The following is a 25,881-nucleotide window of genomic DNA, read 5'->3' on the forward strand; positions in this document are numbered from 1 at the left end:
ACTGTTACAAAGGACCATCGTGCCACATTTATAAGTATAAGGTAAGGAAATTTCCTCTGCTCCTTTACTGTCTAATAGAATTGTTTTTAAAAGCCATAACTGATCCTAGATCAGTGGATCTATTACACATTTATTCAATGAGGCTCTCTGCTGTGTAGAAAACATCTGTTTCGAGCCTATTAGGAGACACAAAACCCTTTGAGGTTTGTGTCAGGGAGGGCATCCGGTGTAAAAGTCTGCCAAATCAGACGTGCACAACTACCTGCTGTGGTGGCCCCTGAATAAGGGAAGAGCTTCTATAACTGGTCCTCTATTAGCTCTCATAAAAGTAACCATGCTGGGTACAGCTCACTGAGCCGTACAGCTTAAGGGTCTGAATCTGCCCCTGTTTGTTTATTGTGTCTCTCCCAGCCTTCCTGTCCACTCTCAAACTGTCCTGGCATTATACAAATATTCTAAAAATAAAAAATATTCTAAGAAAGTATCCGAGTCACTGTGTGTGACTCTAGCAGCTAATGGCGTCAGCTTCATGAAGTAGATGTTAAATTTCTCGTTTGATATTGCAGCAAATGCAAAAAACCTAAACGAAGCAGCACGTTTACGTTTAAAACATCTATTAAAAAAGGAGAAAATAAAAACAGCATCGAAACAGTTGCCAATTATTCCCAATAAAAGTTTTCAACACAAATTCACGTTTAATAATTAATCTTACAGCTTTCATAGCTACATACATCTGAAGTATCCTGTAGACTAAATCTGTTACACACCAAACGTGATGTGAAAAAAAAAAAAAACGACACGAAATTCAGAAATTTCCAGATCCAAACTTGTCGTGTAACATACATATATATATATGTACACCGAACGGGTCGGATTTTTGCTAAAATTGGTTAAAAAAATAAACAAACAAATAAATAAAGGAGTAGACATGAAGCGATCATAAGCTGGTCTTGATGTTTCCAAAAAGAAAAGGAGGAAACAGATTCTGTCTGCATCCAGTTCTCAGGAGCAGCAGCAGCATTTTAAATCAGGGGCCTCGAGGGCCAGTGTGCTGCAGGTTTTAGATGTGTCCTTGATCCAACACAGCTGGTTTAAATGGCTAAACTACCTCCTCAACATGTCTTGAAGTTCTCCAGAGGCCTGGTAATGAACTAATCGTTTGAGTTGGGACCATATCTGAAAATGGAGAGGAATCATTTAAGAGAGAGCCGACTGACCTGGAGCAGCATCTAACCGTGCGCCTGAGGTTAAACAGGACTATTTTACCATTTTCATCTCATTGTGTATTCAGTAACAGTGCGCGATTTGAGTTACGAGCACACCTGTTGCAAAATGCAGTGATCCAATTGGTCAGATCTCAGGGCTCGCAAAATCGCTAGCCCGACGTCCCGGAGCTAGTTATAACCCGACGGGCGTTTTGGATCCGAAAAATCTAAAAGATGAAGCCTGATTCGAAAATAAATGCAGCAAATTCCTCCAGTGAAATTACAAGGCTGGAAGTCAGTGGCGGTAAAATGACTTAACATCGGGTCATTTTAGGTCAGTCTAAAAATATTTTAAACTCACAAAATATTTGCATGGATTTTATCGGTTGTATCCTGTAGTAACCACCTACCCTGTGTGTTGTTTCCTCAGACTGCAGAGAGGTTCCTAATTATTCCTGATCATTCATTACCTGACACACACTGTTATAGCTGCTGTCAGTTTAGGTTACTTTTAATATTTAATGTCTTTTTGGTTCAAACAATGGTAGTTTGGTGACAACTGTAATTTTTGCACCAACTTATAGTTTAAACCAGTGCTAAAGGTTGCTGTTACAGTTCTTGTATTGCTACCTTGCTGCATTTTAGTACAAACTGAACTGTGAATGAAAGAAATATAGTTTATGTTGCAAAAGAAAGCCACCACTTGCCTGTGGGCCACACAGACGCTTGGAATTAAAATAATCCACTGAGACCAATTCATTTCACAATAATCTTCACAGGTAATTTTAGGTCTTAACGGATTCTGTGCAGACAGGGATCAGTATCACTTATTGCATGGTTTAAAGGGGAATGTTTCAGAGATTTTTTTGTGTTGAAAGCTGTCCTTTTTCTTGAAGTACAGACAGACTGATACACACAAACAACACAAAGAAAAGAGCGAGACATCTACAGCTGCTGGTGGGCAATGCCAAGTGGGTCAACACGGGTAAAATAGAGGCAACCTACAAGCGTACACAGACTGTCTGTGTAAGTGGAACCCGGCTGGTTCAAAACCATGTATTTCTCTCCTACTTGTTGCTTGTCACAGATGAAATGCAGAACGTGGCAAAAACGCAGTATTCGCTGGTTTGTAGCAAGTCGCCGGTAGCTGTGCACCTTACAGGCGTTAACGGTTTTACATTAATGCCACGCTTTCATCAATTTTTAAAAAACTTGGCTGTGAAAATAATTGTCTGAACATGTGTGAGTCTGTCTGGCTGGTTCATGAGTTAAGGTAACTTTTCCTTTTTTAAAGTGCAGGACTGTCTCTTCTTATCAAAACTCAAGGTACGCTGAAAGACAAACTAAAATCCTGTCTTTAATCATTCATCCAATTTCAATATATGGAGAATAGTAACAATCCAGTAAGATTAAGTGCTCTTCAGATGCAACCTTACTCTGAGGCTGTACTGCCCATTAAACCAAATTAAAGATTCGATGCTGAGTCCACAGGAACAGTTTTCTGTGCTGGAAGTTTCTATTTTACAGTGAAGTCCTTTGTGCAAAAACACTTAAAGTGCACTGGGTTGGAAGATGCTAAGTTTCTGCTGTTCTAGTTAGTGTCATTCCTCTTACAGATATCTACACTAAATAATAGCAGAGGGGAATGTAACTCTGGCAGTGACTAAAAAGACCATTTCTAATCTGGCTATGAATGAAAATTACTTTTAGAATCTTCATTCATTTTGAATGGCAGCATAAAAACTGCTGCCTGTGGACATCAGTCTCTTAGAAATTTGTGCTGAATGGGTAACATGATAACAAAGCATCTGAGATGTAATGTCAGATGCTTTGTTGCACCATCCCAGCAGGTCACATATGCATCGTTTTCCATTTATTATTTTTGTTTATCACATACAAACGTATGTTGGCTGTTTTGAAATGATCAGCAACGTTACAGAGAAACTTCTAAAATCATGTGCCGTCCTATCCTATGGATCAGCTCCAGCACTGAAGTACCATCATCAATCTAGTTTAAGCTCTCTAAGCTCTCCTCCATCTGAGCACGACTCAACAAGAAGCAACAGCCCCAACCTTTCATTCAAATCACCATCTGAAATATGTAGATTCAACTGAATTTCTCAGTTATTTTACACGGTATCATGAAAAAGGCAAACTTCCTGCGTGCACAAAAGACATAAATTACGACTGCTTTGCCAATACATGGATTTACAGTTTTTAAACTGTGAACCAGACAAACCTCAAGCTTCAATGAAATAAATATAAGATTCTAATAAAAACTTAGTCTTGACATGCAAATCTGAGTACTGCTGGAGATAAAAGCACCAAACGTGTATATTTAATGTTAAAGGACTTATGCAGTTAACTGTATACTCGACATTTAATAAGTCACTGATGGCATCTTAAACCCAAAGCTAACGCATTTCCGCTCCAGCTCCATCCAACATGAAGCAACACAGAAGACTGACTTTAATTAACTGCACCAAACACAAATATCTTCAAATAACTCATGAAGAAAATCAACAAGACTGCAACTTCAATTTGAAAAACAAGAGTTCAAAGCCAACATCGACCAACGCAAGACAACCAGAACAGCAAAAGCTGTGCATCTCTGGGTGTGTGGGAACAAATTCAGTTAAATTATTTTAGTCTTCTTCCATCTTCCTTGTGAAACAACCCATACTCCTACCTAAGCTGGTTAGGGATTCTCTTATCTCTTTGTAACTCTCTCCACCCCATCCTCCTGCTTCACTTTCAGTGCTTTGGGGGAGCTGGGAGAGCTGCTGAGGGAAGGGGAAACGGGTGTTATTCACAGGTAACACAAGGCATAGAAACACCACAAGAAGAGCAGTTCCGTTAGAGTGCAAACAGGACAAAGAAATATATCATGAGAGGACTTTTGTTAAAGGCTGGTGTCCTGAACTCAAAGTGTCAGGCCCAGAATTCAAGTGACTAAAAAATAACTGTCATTTTGTAAAGAAGGAAACTGTGTTTTGGTCCTTGAGTATTTCATAATAAGAACAACTTTAGGCAATGAAGTCTAAGGAGAATTTGTTAGTGACTAATGATCAGCGATGCAAAAGACCCCCCGAATTATAGGCACAGTGTGCAGGATACCAGCCAAGCATGCATAATAAAAAGCACCGTTCTGGGAAAACACTTTTTGCCCACTTTGAAAAGTAAAAATGACCTTCACCTTTTATAAATCATCTATATATAAAATTAAGTAATAAAAATAAAAATAAAACAGCAGCATTTCTTTGGGTTTCAACTGATATTTTTATCCTACTAAAATTTCTCCAGATATAGAGTCTCATTTTCTGCTTGGGTTTTTAAGACACACAGATTTTGCTGTGTATTGGCTACATGCCATGTGTTAAGGCCCATTTATCCCCATGAATCATCATGTGTTTATGATACACTGACAGACCTGTAAACAGGAACCAACATGCAAAACTACTAAAATATAACAGTCCACCGGCAACATGAGGACGCACAGTTACTGTTGAGTAAGCAGGGTGAGACTTTTATTGCTATTTGTTCATTTTGTGACGTTCGAACTAGTTACAAATTCAGCTAAACTAATAATAGTCAAGTGAAATACAAGTACAAGAGTTTAAAGCATTTAACAGCACGCAAGAACAGAAATGGCGCCAACTACTTTCAACACTATAACAGCTAACAACTACAGGGAGTGCAGAATTATTAGGCAAATGAGTATTTTGTCCACATCATCCTCTTCATGCATGTTGTCTTACCCCAAGCTGTATAGGCTCGAAAGCCTACTACCAATTAAGCATATTAGGTGATGTGCATCGCTGTAATGAGAAGGGGTGTGGTCTAATGACATCAACACCCTATATCAGGTGTGCATAATTATTAGGCAACTTCCTTTCCTTTGGCAAAATGGGTCAAAAGAAGGACTTGACAGGCTCAGAAAAGTCAAAAATAGTGAGATATCTTGCAGAGGGATGCAGCAGTCTCAAAATTGCAAAGCTTCTGAAGCGTGATCATTGAACAATCAAGCGTTTCATTCAAAATAGTCAACAGGGTCGCAAGAAGCGTGTGGAAAAACCAAGGCGCAAAATAACTGCCCATGAACTGAGAAAAGTCAAGCGTGCAGCTGCCAACATGCCACTTGCCACCAGTTTGGCCATATTTCAGAGCTGCAACATCACTGGAGTGCCCAAAAGCACAAGGTGTGCAATACTCAGAGACATGGCCAAGGTAAGAAAGGCTGAAAGACGACCACCACTGAACAAGACACACAAGCTGAAACGTCAAGACTGGGCCAAGAAATATCTCAAGACAGATTTTTCTAAGGTTTTATGGACTGATGAAATGAGAGTGAGTCTTGATGGGCCAGATGGATGGGCCCGTGGCTGGTTTGGTAAAGGGCAGAGAGCTCCAGTCCGACTCAGACGCCAGCAAGGTGGAGTACTGGTTTGGGCTGGTATCATCAAAGATGAGCTTGTGGGGCCTTTTCGGGTTGAGGATGGAGTCAAGCTCAACTCCCAGTCCTACTGCCAGTTTCTGGAAGACACCTTCTTCAAGCAGTGGTACAGGAAGAAGTCTGCATCCTTCAAGAAAAACATGATTTTCATGCAGGACAATGCTCCATCACACGCGTCCAAGTACTCCACAGCGTGGCTGGCAAGAAAGGGTATAAAAGAAGAAAAACTAATGACATGGCCTCCTTGTTCACCTGATCTGAACCCCATTGAGAACCTGTGGTCCATCATCAAATGTGAGATTTACAAGGAGGGAAAACGGTACACCTCTCTGAACAGTGTCTGGGAGGCTGTGGTTGCTGCTGCACGCAATGTTGATGGTGAACAGATCAAAACACTGACAGAATCCATGGATGGCAGGCTTTTGGGGCGACCGTGGCTCAGGGGGTTGGGAAGCGTATCTGTAACCGGAAAGTCGCCGGTTCGATCCCCGGGCTCTCTGTCCTGGTCGTTGTGTCCTTGGGCAAGACACTTTACCCTACCGCCTGCTGGTGTTGGCCAGAGGGGCCGATGGCGCGATATGGCAGCCTCGCTTCTGTCAGTCTGCCCCAGGGCAGCTGTGGCTACAACCGTAGCTTGCCTCCACCAGTGTGTGAATGCGAGAGTGAATGAATAGTGGCATTGTAAAGCGCTTTGGGTGCCTTGAAAAGCGCTATATAAATCCAATCCATTATTATTATTATGAGTGTCCTTGCAAAGAAAGGTGGCTATATTGGTCGCTGATTTGTTTTTGAATGTCAGAAATGTATATTTGTGAATGTGGAGATGTTATATTGGTTTCACTGGTAAAAATAAATAATTGAAATGGGTATATATTTGTTTTTTGTTAAGTTGCCTAATAATTATGCACAGTAATAGTCACCTGCACACACAGATATCCCCCTAAAATAGCTAAAACTAAAAACAAACTAAAAACTACTTCCAAAAACATTCAGCTTTGCTATTAATGAGTTTTTTGGGTTCATTGAGAACATGGTTGTTGTTCAATAATAAAATTATTCCTCAAAAATACAACTTGCCTAATAATTCTGCACTCCCTGTATACAGCTACACATGTGTCTGCACTTTATTTTCAAAATCAGAAAAAACAAAATAAAAGCAGAGGTTGGAACTCACTGTAGGATCTTATTTTTCCTCCATCAAAGTCATTCTAGGAAGTTGTCCGTAGATTCAAAATCAGATAGCAGTAAGATATATTTAAAAAGCTAATTTGGTTGCATCCCGCAATGTAACTCACTATTTCCATGACAACATTACACTCCGTTTCCCACACATGAAAAAGTATTCAAGCTCAGTCTCAGTGGGCAGAAACGCCTCCCAAAACAAATTCCCTGCCATGTATCCTTTAATTTAGCCAGATTAATAACCAGCTCTATCTTTATCAAATTTAATTTCAGCCTAATTATAACACTCGGCTCTTGTTATTATGAGATGTGAATATTGCAAACAAAAATAAAAAAAAAAACAAGTACTGCAGCTTTTACACATGTACCACTGAACATAATTAGGTCAGAATAACAACTGGTTGCGTATCATTTTTAATCAGAGGATTTGCAGTTGTGGTGTTACATCATAGGAAAATAATGATCAAAAACCAAACTAATTAGGCAGATGATGTGAAGCTGTATTCTTTTTAAAATCTTCCACACCTTATTTGATGCTCACGCAACACAAAATGCTGACTGAAGATTGTTCTGTTTGTTGTAATTGTGTAAAATACACAAAACACTCCAATAGGTCTGGCTTATACTGGGATCAGTCTACATCAAGTTTTTATCTGTTACAGTGGTCAGATTAGGCATTTGTAGAGCCTTGACCGAGTGATGCATCAGACCACAGATCAATCAAAGCCAGCAGAAGGGATGAATTTGCCCCAGAATATTTAGCACAATCAGTAAAATCTGGAGATTATATGACACAACCAGGGTATACTAAACTCGTGATTGGCAAGTTGTTGGCCAATGAGAAAGTTCACAGGTTCACAGTCAGGTCCTGCTCTCCTCATTCATCATTTCGGGTTTTAAACCCATAAGATAACAAAGGCTAAAACGCTCATTTTAAATGATGTCACAGTGGCAAGCTGCCGTAGTCTGAATGTGGCTTAATACGCTGTTGGCACCTAATACATTTACCTTAATGTTTTATTTCTAACATCTGTTTTATTTAGAATTATAACCAATTTACTCAAGGCATCCCATCTATATTTTCCAGACCACAAGAAGTGCTAAAGCCGCTGTGCACTGCTGTTGGCTGCTGATGTGTTAATATATGTAAAAACTGATCAAATGCAGCCTTTTAAAAACTTTGTATTCACAGTAACGTGTGTAGAATTTCCAATATATAAAATAAATTTGTTATCAGTTTGTGAATTCAGCCATGATTTCAAATAACAGCAATCAAACAGTTATCGCATATGTTAAAATAACTTTGATGAGTTACAAAGCAGACTTATATAAATCAAAATAATGACTGCTGGATTTAACTTCTGGCACTGTGCACGCTGGCTCACTGCTTACTGCACAGGAATGAAGCTACTGTTATACTTGTTACTAACATCTTTGCCTTTTACACAATGAAAAGTCAGTTTTATTAAAAAAAAAAACTTCTATAACTAAAACGAAGAGACTTATAAATACAGATGGTGAAAAATGTCTCTTCAAGCTTGAAAATGTTATTTACTAACAGCCTAGCACATAAATAAACTTTGTGCAGTAACAGACAACGTTGATATGCAGACATTAACTGAAGCAGGCAAAAAAACCTCAGTGTGATGTGATACATGACCTGTTTTTGAAAACAGAATAACTCAACATCACTGGGTTCAGTTACTTTTCATACACTCAAAATGTTAACTGGTACTTTACCATGTTCAACACATAACAAACACATGTCTGATTAGAAACATACTATAAGAAAACTACATAAATTGATAAAAACCTATAGATTTGATTGGTGTTCGACTTTGCTGAAACTCCCTGTTAAACTGGGATGTTTGGCTAGCGAGGTACTTCAGTCTCACTGCACCCCTCTAATCGTCATATTTCCCACACATATAAATCAATAAAGTCATTTCTATTGCATGAAAAAAAAAATCGCTTATTGCCTGAAGGCTGATGAGAAACCATAAAAAGGTAGCAGAAGAGCAACACCTCATATATTTTTTAATTCTTTGGTATTTCAGCTTTCCTGGGCTTTTATTAAACTGTTCTATTATTAAAAGTTATGCAAACACCACACAGTTTTACAGTAGAGCAGATGAGTTGTACACACTGCTGATGAGTTTATATAAGATTTTTTTTTTTGGCTTCTTTTGGCTGCTGCCTTATTCACACGTAGTCATTACAGCATATTTGATTTGGTATATTTTACTCTACATGCTGTTCCTATGCACAAATGTATGTTTCCCTTTGTCTAGAATTGGAGGTCTTACGTGTGTTAAGCCAAAGGGCATACAACCACCTGCACTGCCATTGTAGTAAAAGTCAACATTTATATTTTCATCTTTATTCCTTTAAATACCAATAACCACATATTGTTTTGGATGCTTCATTTAACGACCAAACCAGAATGTGACTGAAGATGAGCTGAGAGTAAAAATTCAATTTTGGTCCCACATTTTCTTTACCATCTTCATACTGGATAACATTAACATACCACAACTTTAGTGGGCTGTGACCTAAATTGAGATTTAAAAATTACTTGAGGTCTATTCTACTGTAGGAGCAACTCAACAAAACTAGAATAATGTTGGTTGCTAGACCATGCATATGTTTATATTTATTGGGAGCCAAGGAACAGTTCTCTTTAATAATCATGTCTTTATTCCTCTATTACCTGCCTCATCCTATAACACTGCATACTTACTTTTATAGCCTTTATTCCAGACTTGGTGATCTGAGTCATCTTGGCCTTGGAGATGGGGGGCTTGTACTCATTCAATGAGTACAGCTGAAATATGAAAGGAAAAAGACAGAGAACAGCTTGTTTAAATACTGAAGTGATCCTATAAGAACCGTAAACTGCCACCCAACAGCTTTCTAAATGAGTACCCCCCTTCATCAACTACAAACTTTTATTAACAATTTAAAGAACCTTGGCTTTCGCTATCATGGGGCTCAGAGAGACACCAAGTTCACAATAAAGCGACGTCCGGGGCTTGCCTCTGACTCAGGTATTTGCGTTAGTATCGTCATTAAAACAAACACTCGCAATTCGATTGCGGTGGACAGCGGATTGATTTTTTACTAGGATTAAATGCAGGTGTTATTTACAATGATCATCATGCTAAAGCAAAGACTTCGTGTTATGTAGACAAATGACGGCTGCGGTCTCCGCTTGGAGGCTTCAGATAGCTAAGGCTAAACTTAACAGTGTGGATATGCGCTGCTACTTCACATTGTTTAGGTTGCATACACCGGGAAGCTAACTGTAATTTGGAAAGTACTGATTCACAGTCATTTGTTGTTTCTTTCCAAGGTGAATGAGCGCTGCTCTGTCCATGGTCACATCAGATAGTTAGCTCAAGCGGTTTTGCTAATTTGGAGCTAGCTAGCGAGCTAGCTATTTAGCGCTACTAGCAGCCGCTGGGTAATATTTATTCACAGAATTTAACCCTGATTAGGGCTGTACTAACAAATCCACTCTCTTCTTGCATGATGTGTGGCCAGTTTATACGAAGTACACACTCACTGACTTTACGTTACCGCTGCACTGCTGTGCAGAAACAGCGGCCTTGCCAAACACTACCCTCTTCTTTACTAAGATGCTAACGTTAGCCGACTAGCTACCGCGACTGTGAATTAGACAACATATCCTCAATATACTCAAATCTTTTAGCGAGAATCTTTTACAAACCTCATTGTTAAAGGCTTTGACCGCCTCCATAGTGTTGTATTTCGACTGGCAGACCACAGTAAATATTTACAAACGTCTCCTCGATAACCGGTTAGAGGCGTGCATGCCCGACGCTTGCTGAGATGGAGGAGACTGCCAATATGGCGCATAACCTCAGCGGGGAATGTGGAGAGAAACCGGCGACTCCTAGCGTCAACGAGTCGTATCAGACGGATTGTTGGTGTATAATGAGACCTGATGTGTGGTAACGGTAGCACTGACAGAAAGACAGGAGGCTGAACTGGAGGTGTTAAGATTTTCATTGTGACTGACCACAGTGGAGAAGATTCGGTTAGTGCATCAGGGGGACAGGTTGGGCGGTTTGGAGACAAAGTTGGGGATGCAAGGCTGAAATGGTTTCGACCGATGATGCTTTGAAGAGGAGAGAAAGTTGGACAAAGGATGCCGAGGAGGAGACGAGGAAGACCACAGAGAAAATAAAATGGATGAAGCAGGACATGTTTAGTATGACAGAATGCTGCAGATAGGGTGAGATGGAGGTAGATGATTAGCTGTGACGCGACCCTTAAAAAGAGCACCTGAAGCAGTACATTATAAAACCCCTGGAACCCATGGGTATCAGTGGTGACACTCACTACAGGAATCATACAAAGAGGCTGGGAAAGTTCACTTTTCTGACTTTATTTCCCTGTATACAAACAAACACTTTCATTCCAGAATTAAGAACAAACATCACACATCCCTTCACAATTATTTACATTTTTTTTTAACTTATACAACAGATGAAACATAAGGGGAAAAATGCCTCTGTATTCTGGTAGGTCCTGTCATATATTAAAATCCTGTTCGGCCTGAGGTGTCCAAACCTACTGTGCAGTCACATAATGTCTGAATTTATTTATAACCATCCACTTATCTAACTTGTACCAGGTCTTTCAGACTTGTTTGTATGATTCCAGGAGAGTTTTCCTGAGAGTTATCCTTAATACTGCTAAATCCCCACTTTACTTCAATATACTGTGTGCACGGATGTTATCAGTTATAAAGTCTGTCACATTTTAGACAAGATTTTGTCTCATACTGTCAATGTTTATGGGCAGAAATGACAAAAAAATAATCAGTGTAGCTGAAATAATTTAAAAAGTTTGTTTTGGTTTAGAAGATTAAAAAAAATCTTCCACAAAAAAACGAGGCGATCGCTACATTTCAGCAGTAAATTACATTACAGTCACATGAATTTGACACTTTTGAGTATTAAAAAAGAAATTCTGATTTGAGACCAACATTTATTCTGTTAGTGCAGGCCCTAGTGTTCAGTCAGCAAAGTCTTCCTAATAAGCATGAATATAGTATTTCTAGGGCGACGACATACACACATTATTGAAAAAGCTTCTGTAACACATGTGTAACAGGCACTGAAGGTGCATGGCACCAATAACTGACTGTGAATAGTTTAAAAACAACAAAATTCACTACAGATAAATTCAAAGTGTTTCCATGCAGAGAACAACGGAGACATTATTTCCATGCACTCCACCGTTCCAAATATACAGTTTATACATAGGTTCATAACATTATAAAAACAAACAGCTGTAAAAATTGCTAAACCTACGAATGAAACAATAAAAATAATACTACGACACATTTCACATTTTAATGTGTGCTGCTTATCATACACCATCTCCACATGGAACTAAAAACAACAGTTCATTCATCCAGCTACTAGTTGAAAAGAACTTGAATATAAACACAGTTCTCAAGTGAATAACCAACAGCAGTGTGTGTGTGTGTTTGTGTGTGTGTATTTGATGTATGTGACTGTGAGGTCCTCAGAGTCCGAACACCATAAAAAGTCATGAAGAGTCTTTATAAACTGGTCTCTACCACAGGAGCGGCTATGACCGACGCTTCAGCCTTTGCGGCCTCTGACGCCACCTGCTGGATGTGTGTGACACAGATCTCCTGCACCAAAGGTCCGTTGGCCTCCTTCCACTCTCTGAACTTGTCTGAGGTAAGCTCCGGGTCAGACAGGATCTGTTCTATTGCCTGCAGGTCCGCCTCTTTTGCCTGGGCAAAAAAGTGAAAAACTGAATATGCATAAATTATTTAACTGTATTTTTTTGCTATTCGCAAACTAAAAAACCTTAAATTTTTTTATAACATGTACTGTGATGGAATAAAGAGTCAGATCCTTTTTAAAGGAGGGAGGTGAGAAATGTACCTTTAATGTGCTGTTGAGTGTCCTGATAAGGTGCAGCTTGTCATTGACAGCCTGGTTTTTGCAGCGTCTTACGAAGGAGGTCCTAAATTCCTTTTTCGTGGATGGTTTACGTTCTCCTATCGGCGACAGACTGGCCTCCTTCAGATGAATATACAGCTTCTCCATCTCATCGGAGCCGTTCTCATGATTGCCTGCAACAAGACAACACACTTCATCATCATCATCATCCTACATGCAGTGGTTGCATTGAGTAAATGCCTGCTAAATTAATTCAAATGGCATGCAGGTGAGTTAATTAGATTAGTCACAGATAGAAAGCTCAGAAAAGGAATAAGAATGTTAACAGTCGTATATTCTGTTGATCACTGATGCTAATCAAAGTTCTGAGAAACAGGAAACGTGCTCTGCTTCTTAGAGCTGGAAGTGGGCCACGAGAAAAAACTGCATATATTAAATATTCACCTTTATTTTGCGTCCTTAAAACTTTCCCCTGATCTTCCCCCTCAGCTGAAGGCGTTTCCTCATTAGATTCAGTGCCCGAGGAGTCCTGGGTGGCCAAGTTCTCCAGCCTTGTTTCCTCTGCCGTCTCCTTTTGTGGAGGCTGATGCGAGTGGACCTGCGCTGAGCACACCACTGCTGTTTCCCCAGCAGAAGGAGTTGCCTGCGAGACGAGGTCCAACCAGGACTGTCTTTGCTTGGTGAGCGAAGAGGCGGAGCTCTGAGATGTCATCGTACTGACAGGTGAGGAGAGCGAACCGTTAGCTTCGCTGGGGACTGCAGAGGAGTAAGGGGGAGGAAGGGTACCCTGAAATACAAATGCATTTAAGTTAAGAGTTTTTTCTATTAATTAATCCCACTTGGTTTTATTTACTTGTAATAAAACATGTAGTGTCCCTTAAAGACACAGCTGCCTTTGCAAAAGTTGTGACCGTGTGTTTAATCTAAACAGAATGTAAATCTTTGCTGAACATTAACAATTAAACTACAGTTATATGCTCATTTTGAATTTGACTGCATTGACTGCATTCAGGCTGTTTATTACCGTGACCTCACTTAGTACAGAGTCATTCTAATGTTCTCAAAGTAGCATGGCATCTTCTTGCTGAAATAAGCAAGCATCCAGCAACATGCTTGATGTTAGCATATGTTTCTCCAGAACCTGTACAGGTTTGCCGATGCCTTCACAGATGTGCATCAAATTCAAAATTATCTTATATTAAATGAAAAGATAAATGTTGGCTCTTACGGATGGATGTGCGTCCAGCCAGAACCGTTACTGACCTGATGTGTGCTACCAGGCGGACCGGAGGTATTCGAGGAGTCCCGCAGGGTCTGCTCAGAGTACGGTGGAGGGGGTATCTCTGTGGTTTCAGCTTCTTCGTGATCACTGGCTTCACTATAACACTCTGAACATGAAACATGGAGACACACAAGAAACAAAAACTTCAAACATGTAACCAACAAATGTAACCCAGGAAAAATGCCTGGGGGGCCCCACAGTGGGTAGTTGTTGGTGAACTGTGGGGCTGTAAACCCACACTTACCCCAAGTAGGCATGCCCACTTAGATCCTGCTGCAGTTTTGCCCTTTGGGGACCTTACATGGGTTTTTGTGGGTAAGCCCATGTGGGGCTTACAGGAGTTTTGCTCTTTTTGGGCCCCCGAGAGGGAACTTTGTGGGCAACCAACAGTTGTCTTATAGGGACCCCGAATGGCAAAACTGCAGCAGGATCTAGGTGGGATTAGTTTGGGCTTGCCTTGCCCACACAACTCCACATTTAGACACTGTGGGCCCACACGGGCATGTTTGCTGACACATTATTTATGATAAGGAAGCATCAGAAAAGAAAATATGACTATTGTGGAGAAGAGACAACCATAGAACATGTTTTATTACACTGTCAGAAATATGAGGCTGAGAGAAAGTGGCTGGTTCAAAACCTCAGTACAACGGAAGTTAAACTGGGGTTACTGGGGTTACACTGCAAAAGAAGTCAATGAGTGAAAGCTATAACAGGCCATATTTGGTTTAATAAGACTAACACGTTTGATAGGAATTTAGTGTTTTATTTTTCTCCTCTGAGAGCAAGTGGATCCACAGTGTAGTACAGTTTATCTGAGCTAAGGATCAAGTGGTTTGAGAGTGAGAGCTATAGATCCCCTGAGGGTCGTGCCAGGACGAGCATCTGCTGTAAAAATCTGCCAAATTAACTACGTGGTGATCTCTCATGAACTGGGACTGAGCATTTGTTTTTTAAATGAACATTCTTGTCCACACTCCTTACCAATTGGTGGTGGTAATGTACCATGGAGCAGATGTGGGCAGCCCACTGTGGGCTCTGGTACTGGCATGAAATGTGAGGCATGTCTGGGTACTGCAGTACGGGGCCTGGGTGGGGTTTCAGAGGGCAACTAACATTCAGAATGAGGGCGTACTGTGGGTATACTGCAGAGCCCACAACGAGCCCCACTGTGGGGCCCAGGTGTGCCATACATTTCATATTGGTCTGCCCATAGTAACCCCACACGGGGCTGAAGTGGGCGTGTTTGCTTGGAAAGTACTGAAGAGCTATATGACAATTAAAAACAAACGATTCCGTTGCTGATTAAAAACTTAAATGGTAAATTTCTTAAACTAAAACCCAAACAAAATGAGATGTTGGAAAGCTTCAGTGAACGACAGGCGGGGAACTGAAACAGGTGCTCACCGGCTGAAGCGTTTACTTCTGTTTGTTCATACTGAATGGAGGCCAGCCCAAGCTTATTCACCCACCTGAAACAAAGAAATGATCCAACTTAATTGCAATTCTGATAAAATATTATAATGCACATAAAATGTATACATTTTTAAAACACTGTTTCAGTTTACATGACTCACAAGTTCATGTCCTCGTAGCTCTCGGCAGCAAAATAAAACATCATAACTTGCGGGTGACAAGCTTTGAATGCACTGAATAGGGAAAGACAGACGAACAGCAGTTTAGTGTTTCGAGGGTAAAAAAAAAAAAGAAAAAAAAAAGACAGTTTTACTGTTATAATAACTGTGATTTCATAGATCACTGTTTGTGAGGACTCACTATTTCTTCTTGCACTCGATGGCTCTGTCGATCATGAAGTTTGTGAGGTCGATGTAGCCTTCAGCTTTTTCTGCCTGCAACGCACAGATTGAACAACAGTGAGTATTAGAACACAACTTTCAAACCACTTCCCCACACGGACGAGCGCGTCTGAATTGCAACAGGCAACTTCTTTAATTTCCTCGTACTGAGTGGTGGTGACGTACAGCAGGTCGGACTGAAGTTATTGTGCCAGTAAGTCAAACAGATGTAGATTACACATATATGTAGCAGCGGGCTATTAGTGACACGGTCACATTCAGGAAGCGCACTGTCACCAGCGCTTACTGGTTCCTGCAGTGACAGGCTGGCGAGGAGACAGCTGTGGAGGAAACCAGTATGACTAACCTGCAGCCCTGACTGCCTAGCGCACATCTGTGACTCACCCAGTGTTAATTCTGTGGTCTGTTACTTAAGCTGTAATAAAATTTAGTCATGTTTCATCTTTTGCTATTGTTAGCATGAGACAAAAGAAGCATAAAAGCAAATAAAAACACATGAAGCCACATCAATCACCGGATTACATGTTCAGTCATTGTGATACACGATAAAAACTAAAGTACACATTGTGTATGTGCCACCATCCTGCTGCTGTAAAGAGTGATTAATCCGCAGCTGATACAAGTTCTCAAGAACTACCCCGATTATTTTTAACTATTTTATGATTAAAAAAAAAAAGATCATCAGACAGTTTTAAGATTCTTTTAAGGAGTTTTTTTGATGACTTGGGTGTAACACTGTGGTACTTTGTAACTTTTCCTGAAATTAGCAAAAATAAAGAAGATATGCAAGATACTCTTTAAAAAGGGCAACACGGATAGGATGACACACAAAATATTCCAAAGAGTGGTGGAAAACCAAAAGAAAGAGGTATAACTTTAATAGCTTCCTTATTTTTTCCTCTGTCTTTTGATATAATTCTCATCATTACATTATATCTTATAATCTTGCAAGATAAATTGAAGAAGTTGAAAAGCATGCAACTGATATAGAGAAGCAGACTTATCTGTGTTAAATATTTTTGTTATCGGGGATTGTGCAATTGTACACTCGCTGTGTGCAATCTCTAAATAGCAACCAGCTAGGAAATGCTCAAGTCTAAAACCCACATTAGTCTTCTAGTCAGAGGGTGTTTTACTCACCAGCTGGTTGGCATACCAGTAGAGAGCAGTCTTCTTCAGCACAAACCAGTACTTCTTCCATTTCATACCCAGAAAGCCTTTGCTTTCTTTCTTCCTGTACAGCCAGCCCTGGTGGTCTGGCTGGCCGAGCTCTTTGACCGAGATCCGTCTTCTGCTCATCGTACCATTGCCTTAACCAGACAACAGCGCATTTAGTCACAGCATCAGAGGAAGCAGAACGTTACAGATTTAAACATCCAAACACAAACAAACAAAACGTTTCCATTTCAGTCTAAAGAGCTCCCGGAGTTTGGTCGATAACCAAATGGACCTCTAAAACTAAGAAGCGCGTGAAGCATCCTGGAAGAGTCAAATCAAAAGTGCTATTCTACCTTCATCCTACCTGTTACCGATATGAGTCAGTCAGCAAAAACAATATATATACACAAATTAGTTAGCATCTCAGAAGAACCCAAAGGCACGGCTACACAGAGCCAAGAAATAAAAGAAGTGAAGTGAAAGTAACTGAACTCGTCTAAAATCCCTCTGCACACACTAAGTGCACTGCTGCTTCACATCCACCCACTACGCTTTCAAATTGCAGCTGTAGGCTGAGATAAGTGACAAGGTGATAAGGCAGGACTCACCTCCTCGGCTCTTCTTCTTGGATTTGTGTCGGAGGGAGACCTTTGAGAGGAGTGCAGAGGAGGGGTTGGGGGAGGTCAAAAAGAAAAAGAGGCAAGGGGGTGAGCAGCAGTTTCAGACCACACAACTGAGAAGAAGAGGCTGTCTGAAACATCCTGTTTTCACACTGAGTGTCACGTGCATTTTCTCTATCTTTCTATATGCTGTTTAACACCTCCATTAGCATCTGTAACTTGTTTCTTATTGGTCTCCTTTTATTTGTAACTCTCTTTGCTCCCCAGTGAATCAAACAAAAAAATCCACCTGGTGGTGTCTAAACTCTGGGTGTATACTGCTTACATTCAAATTAGTTACTGATAAATAGGGAAGCAGAAGTTTCTAATCCTTTAAAGAGAGAGCGAGTAAATGTTAGAAAAAGACAAAAAAGAGCTACTTACAGGGTTGTAGTCATCGGCAGCCATTGAAGGAGTCACAGATATGGGGAAGGCAGCCTGTTGAAAGAAACACCTTATTCAAAGATGTGTAGGTTGAGAAAAAAAAAAAAAAACAGAAATGAGCAGAAAAGGAGAAAAAAATTTCTTCAGTGTGACAAAAGGATGTGGCGTCACGGGTACAGCAAAGACAATGTTTCCCAATCAGCTTTTTTTCTCTCTTTCTTATTGTTGTTTTGTTTTTCAGAGGATGGAAAAAACTGAATCGAACATGCTCAGAAACAGCAGAAGTTCTGTGGAAGCAGAAGCTCAGAGAAAGGTTAAAAACGTAAAACGTTAATGCTCATGATCAGCACTGAGTCACAGCACAAGTGTCACAATGATCAGTGTCAGCAGATTTGTATAATATGTGACACACACAGAAAGTTGTCTTACAGCAAAATGAAAAGGACTCTTCTGCAAAACGACATCGTGCAAAAATGTATTTTTTCCCCAAACAAAGAATCAGAAAGATTTTTCTCACTTTGCAGTTCAAGCTCATAAATGGACAGTAACGTTGTGAAATCTAAGTTGCCTTTATTGACCAACTTCCTCTAGGTTAAGTTCCTTTTTTTTGAAATGCCAGAACTGTTAGAGAGAAAGAACATCAGAGACAAAACTAAGCACCGTGCTGCCCCACTGGGTGTGAAGTTAGAGAAAATGAGAATCTACACTGTGGGTTACACGTTTCAGAGTACTCTGAAACGTGTAACCCACAGGCATTTTTAGACTCGGTGGCAAAACCAGGCGGCGAGTTGTTCACAGGGTCCTGAGCCCTGCTGCAGCTGTCCAAGTTTAGCCACTTACCACAGCTCGCCAAAGTCCCCAGCTAGAACAATGAAGAGAGAAAGACTCATACCTGGTTCTTTAAAAGGTTCGTCCAAACAGCTAAGTATCCTCTGTGCCTCTGACAGTGACAATAAACCATCACTAGAAGCTCTCATCAATACTTCTGTACATTTGTGCCTTGCACAACACAAATGTATCATCAATTTGCTTTCCGGGTGTCAGAGCTGAGAGGCTGAGTGTAGGAGATAGATAGATGCCTATCACCACACAAACCACTGCCCAAACCTGACTGAGAGTGACTGCCTGCCTGTGTTCAGTAACTAACTTCCTCTTGGAGTTTTCTCTTTTGCACATGTTAAGAACCATGTGTAATTTTAGTGGCAAGACCCAGACTGAACAAACCTATCTGCAGATTTACGCAACTATTCTTTGAGGTTAGATGCAACAAGAGATGAAAAATGAAATATTCCCTCTGTATGTAAGACGCTCTTTTATATCACCATTAAAGGAGGAAGTTTACACTTCACCTGAAAATAAGATTTTGCTTCTGAAAGTAAGCTTTCGGGAGAAAAAGAATGACGCGATTTCTCGACCACTACCTGAAACAAATACCTACAATGGATTCAAAAGAGTGAAAAAAATCTGCGTCTTACGATGAAATGACATTCACAAAGAATAGAGGGGAAAGTGACGTGTTTACAACCAAGTACTTTTCATACTATTAGGACTTTTTTGCGAAGCTTAAGATAAATTTGGTTAAATGTTAAATAACGATTTTCTGACTGTAACTACTTAGATGCTTAGATGGCATCTAAGTAGTTACAGTTGATGGCGAAACAAAGTCAAAGAAGCCTGCGGACAAATGAATTAGTCCGAGCTGCCAGTAAAACAAACACTGTACCTTCCACCATAACCTCAGAGAAAGTAGTCTGTCTCGAAACCTTTGCTCAAAGGTTGACCAAACTTTGCCAAACATGTCAGGAACATACGCAGAAAGCCAAAGAGCACATTCAAAGAGACGTCGGCTGGTTTCAGGTGAGTTCAGGTCCTGTCTGGGCGTTACCCTCTAAAGAGGGCACCACCCAAACTGAAACTGACAAAGTGACAAATATTTTTGACTACCCCCCCCAATAATTCAGATATAACTACAGGGCTAACTTTTCTCATTTCATGTTTTTCCCCACTTTCCCCACGCATCTTTCATTCATTCATTAAATTCAGTAAAATCCATACGTTTTCGCAGTTACCCCACCTGACCGCAGGGTGTCGCTAAATCCCAACTGTGTAACAGCCTTGGGAACCTCAGTGAGAGCGTCATAAAAGCGTAATTTTTACCCAACACACACATTTGTCTTTACAGCTGTTGTTGTACTTGACGCGTAAAATGTAAACTGGACTGTTCCACAGACTTGCCTGCGTAATTCAAAACGCATCATTGTTTCAAACAGCTGTGCCATTCACAGTAACTCACGCTGAGTATGAAAAGCAGCATTTCACATGTGGTGAATGCAGAGGAAGTCCGCACTGATGCTTACAAAGCACTTTTTATTTTATTTTATTACTTTAAGAGAAGTTGATAAAAAATCACCAACAACCGCCTGCAAGAAGGATGAGAAATATAAGCGGTTCAGTTTACACCCATCCACTCGTTGCTTAGGGAAGCTGTTCCATGGCTATCAACACCCTTCGCTGCCTCAGTGGGGAGCGAGTTTTTAGCCACAGCATCACTGCCTGAGCTGTATCTGTGCAGAAGCTCGGATGTTTGGCGGTAAACCAGCAGGCACATTCCTGAGTCCTGCGTTATTATAGTCTCCATTTTTACTAAGCCTAAATAGACAGAGGCCTCGTATTTCTTTCCACTTGCCATTGTACAGTAGAAAGTGGTGTGAAGTGACGAGGAGGCCTTCTTTCTTTATCTCGCTCACATTCGCGCAGGCTGTGGCTTCCTCTTTGCTTCGCTGTCACCCTATCTGTCTCATCTGTATCAAGTGACTTCCTCGATTTGCCCCTAAACCTCGCAGAAGCCTTTAATATTTCAATTAAACGTGCTGAACTAAACTTAATAGCTTATGATAATTCACGCCCGTCTCATTTCTGTGCATTTTACTGGAGCTATGTGTTGGTGGAAGTGAGATAATCTGGCCTGCGACTCATGTCAAAGGATTCAAGGGAGTGCTGATTGGTCACACCAACTCAATCTCCCATCATGATCCGTGCTGAGAATTGTCATGGCACTTACTTACCCCCACCCAGAAACTGTGTGTGAGACAGAAAGGGGGGGGGGGGGGGGGGGGGGGTCAAACAGAGTGGCTATTATTTACCAGGGGACTCTCACACAGTGTAAAGGGGGAAGGGTGCAGTGGTTGGAGATGATATCAGATTCTCGCTCGCTCAGTTTGATGGTGCTGCATGCCCCTCGCCGGCTGTTGGTGACTGTGCAGTTGCCGCTGATCATGTCCTGAATTTTGATTTTGGTGCACAAAGCTCTGAATTCAAGACTGAAAGAACTTAAATCAGAAGTTGGTCTGCAACAGATAAACCTATATAGACACAAATAGTCTAAAAGGAAGCGGGTGATGGCATCCCATATCCCCCGCCTGCATCAGCGCTGACAGCAAGGCTGAGGTTGTGCAGCAACAACTTGTAGTCAGAGCATAAATGTGCACAAATGTGATTCGTCCACGACTCCCTGTGTCCAGCCATCTTACCCCTGTGGAGGATTGACAGTAACCCGTGGTACTGGGGTGTGTGGTTTCACTGTGCGTCCTCAGTTAACCCCTGCAGTCATCTCATTTCCACATATGCTAAAGCTAGAAGGTGCACGATCAATTTTCTACTAACAGCACATTCAACAGAGAACGAAGAGATGCAGTCTTCTGCAAAGTGATACTGCTAACACCTAAAGATGATCTGTACCACGTTAGTTTAGAGATTTAGCACAAATTTTAATTTAGGATTTTGTAGTTTAATAAAAAATTAACCTGTCAAGGATCCGATTTATCCCCAACATAAATGTCTTCACCAAGTTTTACGTAAAATACACTTTTTGAATTTTATTTCATATCCCAAATGTCAAATTTAAGATGCAGGAAAAATCGAGACACTTAGAAAGATTCATCCATATTCATAAAAAACAAAGAGCTTCGCAGTGCAGACTAAGCTTTGTGTGCAGTGTAACGGGTCAATCATTGAAGCTCTCGATTTTCAGCGCCTCTTTGTCCAGGCCATTCCTCACAAACACACATCATTCAGGTGCATGCACTTCATTTTTTCAGTGAGAGGAGCTGATTGTTATTTACTTACTGCTTGAGAAAAGGACCACGATCGTAAATGTGGATGATTATACCTGTAAGAACAAGCGAGAGACACGAAAGCCAACACATTAATAACTGAAAACACACCACATGCACTGATGTCGAGCAGTGCTTTCCAGCAGACTTATATCATACACCAAAGAGATTCATCTCACATTACCGCAGTGTATTTTGAACATTTCCAACACATACTTATTGCTTCCCAGCTAACTGCTCATTATCTTTATCTGTGTTCCAATCTGACTCTCTCTGATTTGTCAAAGCAAAAGCAGACACTTACGGGTTGGGATTTATTTGTGAGTGCTTCTGGTAATACATTTGGAGACCAGTCACAGGAGCATGCTGGAGAAGAAGGTCGCTCCCAATGTCCTGACTGTTCTCAATATTGAATTGCCCTCTGCTGGGCCTAAGCCAGTGTGTTTTGTAGGCTGTGAAATGGATTAAGGCTTGCTGTCCTTCCCCTTTAATTGCATTTTTGTTTTCCTCCCTCTCAGATTATTAAAAAAGATGATGATAAAGATTGTTTTAAAAAATGGTTTTAATAGATGACAAAGAGAAATCTGATGCACCGTTACATTCCTCGCTTCAGCGTGAGGAAACCCCCCTCTTGTTTTTACAGATTGACCAGCCTAAAATTAATATGACACACGATTAAATCCGCTGTCAATCAAATTCCTTTCCCTGCATCAGTGGCACATGTTCATAACCGCCACCAGCGATGAGTCAACTACGTATCTATGAGATTTACAATAGCATCTGTCTATATATCCTAATTGTGAGTAATGTTTTTGATCAAGCGTGCAATAGACCGGATGCAGTGTGCTTGTGTGCGGCTCTTAGAATAGAACCACCGGGCTGGGGGCGGGGTGCAAGGCGTTTAGTCATCTATTGGGGTGTTAATGTGGGGAGTCACACTTCCCCAGGCCCTGCGTCCAAGACAAGAAGAGATCTATGGGCAACGCATGAGGAGAGGGAACAGCAGTCCTCATATGTCATCATATTTGGTAGTGGGATGGAGTTATTTATAGTTGGAAGCGGATTTAGGATTCGTCATAACAGTGACATTTCTAAAGATCTCTGGGGGATCTTGGGGGTGGATGGACACATTGCTGTGTGGGACATGTTGGATGCTGAGGTGCTGAGACAGAACTATGTTTAAAAAAAAAAAAAAAAAGGCCACAAATACATTTTCAGTTTCATTATAAGCTCTAAATTAATTAAGGAACTTCAATATTGGAAAAAGTCACGTCGATAAAAATGACTAATGCTCTGCAGAGGATGTTTATCAATCTCTGTAATTAACATTCTGTTTTACCAACTACCCATCAGCCACAGCAGTAACCTTCACTTTGGAGGCAGTTCTCTACCGGGGAGCCAGTTTGCATAATCGTTCTCCAGGTTGTACTTAGACACCTTCAGTCTGGCTTTATGTTGCCTCCTGTGCAGAAGTGGCATTTCTCTGATACCCCACCCTCCCTGCAGGGTTCTCGTGACTACAGTTCCCGACTTGGTTAAGTCTGTGAGGCTTGTTCTGCACTCTGTGGCTCTTGATAATACTTTACACTCCAGTTGTCCACACTCGGAAAATCTGCGATAACTTTGTATATCCATCTTCTGCTTTGTGAGCATCTAAACTAAACGGATTTCGCTGGTTTTTGCCACGATGCTTTCTCATGACACAGATCAAATCCTTACTGAAGTTTTTATACTGTGTGTAAATTAGAAAATAATTATAATGATTGCTCAGCAGTGGATGGTTTGTTTGTGATGCTCAATAAAAAAGTCAGTTTTACAGGATGCTACCTATGCTTTCTAAAGTAAACTAGTATGTGTAGAAATGCTGTGTTGAAAATCCCTTACTCTGTTAGACAAAAACTTTAGATTTCATTGGAAGGCTAATAATTTGGCCTTTATTTGTAAATGACAATAATTTCCGGGGTATATTCATATATAGACATAGTATGAAGAGGTCCCTTTTTCAGTAACCATCTCTCCTCCAAATAATTAATTTGGCTAGTTGAAAATCTGGAGCATTAGCTGTTGTGTGCTTGCTTTTTGTCTTAAAATAGCCAGATGATTCATGGTTTAAGACACTAAGGCTATTCTATGGGGTGCAACAGTTTGTGCAACACACAAAAGTGCACGCAAAACAGAAGTGAGAGTGCCCAGTGAACAACTGAGCAACAGAAATAGTGTGTCAAAGTTTCAGATTTGGGAAACTGTCTGCTCACAGGCCAACAGTGAAGAAACAACTTCCAGGAAGATTTGCAAAGAAAAGAATTTTCAGAGATGGACAAAAAGGGAAAATATTAAGATGGGAAAAAGACCCCAAAAGTGAGGGTTTGGGGGTATTTGGAGAGTAGTTTAGTAGTGACAATGTAGGAAATTTGTTCACTGCCCTACGACATGTTCTAAATATTTAGAGAGCAGTCAGCTGGTATGCTGCCTGCACACAACACAGCCTCTGGATCTGAGTCCTGCTGTTGTGGTGGGAAAAATGTTGTACGTAAGAAGTGCCCATCAAACCATTCCACATTGTGGGCTGCACTTCATAAAGCACGGGCTAACATTTATCCAAGACTGCTTTAAGAAAGTGACAGTAACAATGTAAGAAGTAAGGTCTGTAAAACTGTCTCTGCAGCCGTTTATTTCTAAATCACTTTTTCAATTCAGAGCTGGAGAGTAGCTGAAGCCTGCCACGGCTGACACTGGGGGAGAGAAAGGGACACGCTGGACAGGTGCGACTGCTACATGATTGTTAGGTAGCTCAGGGGAGCAGGTCATCTACTAATCAGAAGGCTGGTAAAAAAAAGTATCCTCAGCAGGTCACGCAGCTCCAAGTTGCTCTCCGATGTATCATCAATGTGAAAGGCGGAGATAAAAGCGCTTCTGTGATAATGTGTGAATGACATATGGTGTATGAAATGCAAAGTCAGTCCTATTACAGCTGTAGCAGCACATACACTGCATCATCGTGCAGGACAATGTCCACCACAAGGGAGCCACACAAAATGATCATTTCAACTAAAACGGAAGTATTTTACTCTCACTTTGCAACTAATTTATTTAAGATGTCACAGACCTTTGACCAGCAGCGTGTGTGTGTGCGTGCGTGTGTGTGCGTGCGTAGGAGAAAGAGGGAAGGGAACTCACCGGTTGAGGAAGTCACTGCTAGAGTGCCAGCTGGATCCCTGTGATAAATAAAGATTTTTAAGTTAACGCATGTGTTCTCAAAGCCTCAGTCTGAATGTTGAGATGCTCTATGTTGATTAATATTCCTTTAATGATTTTCTTTAAAGTGATTGTGAAGATTTGTGTGCTGCTTTCTTGCAGGGCACTAAATTATGCATGGATTAAGAAAAATGTGATACCTCTACAATATTTTCTTGGTAAGCTTTGCAGTAAAATAAATGATTCTAGCAAGAATAGGAAAAACAAACGGAGGACAAAAAACAAGTCATTGTGATTTTAGAGTTAATAAAAATAATGCAATTGTAACAAAGGCAGAATTTTTATTTTTGTTTTGTGACATGCACAAACTAGAAATACTTCAGCACATCGTTCCCTTGTAACCATTTGTGATGTGTAGGCATAAAATGTTAGTGGTTAGCAAACTTATGCAGTGGGATAAACAGA

General features: G+C 40.7%; 2 protein-coding genes across 6 annotated transcripts in view; both read right to left on the bottom strand.

Moving 5' to 3' along the window:
- The window catches only part of scaf8 (SR-related CTD-associated factor 8), a 75,816-nt gene extending 65,078 nt beyond the window's left edge, over window positions 1–10,738 (bottom strand). For all 3 annotated transcript variants that reach the window (XM_084914026.1, XM_084914027.1, XM_084914024.1), the window contains exons 1-2: window positions 10,571–10,738; window positions 9,581–9,664 (exon numbers count right to left, since the gene is read on the bottom strand). In XM_084914026.1, the coding sequence (XP_084770152.1) occupies window positions 9,581–9,664; window positions 10,571–10,600 (114 nt within the window). In that variant the 5' untranslated portion in view covers window positions 10,601–10,738. The remainder of the gene's footprint in view (window positions 1–9,580; window positions 9,665–10,570) is intronic.
- A 497-nt stretch (window positions 10,739–11,235) lies between these two features.
- LOC146365465 (connector enhancer of kinase suppressor of ras 3-like) overlaps window positions 11,236–25,881 on the bottom strand; it is a 43,731-nt gene continuing 29,085 nt past the window's right edge. Inside the window, exons 14-25 of one of the 3 annotated variants that reach the window (XM_084914425.1) lie at window positions 25,399–25,436; window positions 22,235–22,277; window positions 18,110–18,163; window positions 17,675–17,714; window positions 17,049–17,218; window positions 15,868–15,941; window positions 15,669–15,740; window positions 15,499–15,563; window positions 14,073–14,197; window positions 13,254–13,596; window positions 12,792–12,982; window positions 11,236–12,637 (exon numbers count right to left, since the gene is read on the bottom strand). In XM_084914425.1, the coding sequence (XP_084770551.1) occupies window positions 12,437–12,637; window positions 12,792–12,982; window positions 13,254–13,596; window positions 14,073–14,197; window positions 15,499–15,563; window positions 15,669–15,740; window positions 15,868–15,941; window positions 17,049–17,218; window positions 17,675–17,714; window positions 18,110–18,163; window positions 22,235–22,277; window positions 25,399–25,436 (1,416 nt within the window). In that variant the 3' untranslated portion in view covers window positions 11,236–12,436. The other 2 variants (XM_084914426.1, XM_084914427.1) reach the window with 2 other exon arrangements.

Source organism: Perissodus microlepis, chromosome 19 (assembly GCF_051167445.1).
Source record: "Perissodus microlepis isolate ML-2025 ecotype Zambia chromosome 19, ASM5116744v1, whole genome shotgun sequence".
NCBI classification, from domain to species: Eukaryota; Metazoa; Chordata; class Actinopteri; order Cichliformes; family Cichlidae; genus Perissodus; species Perissodus microlepis.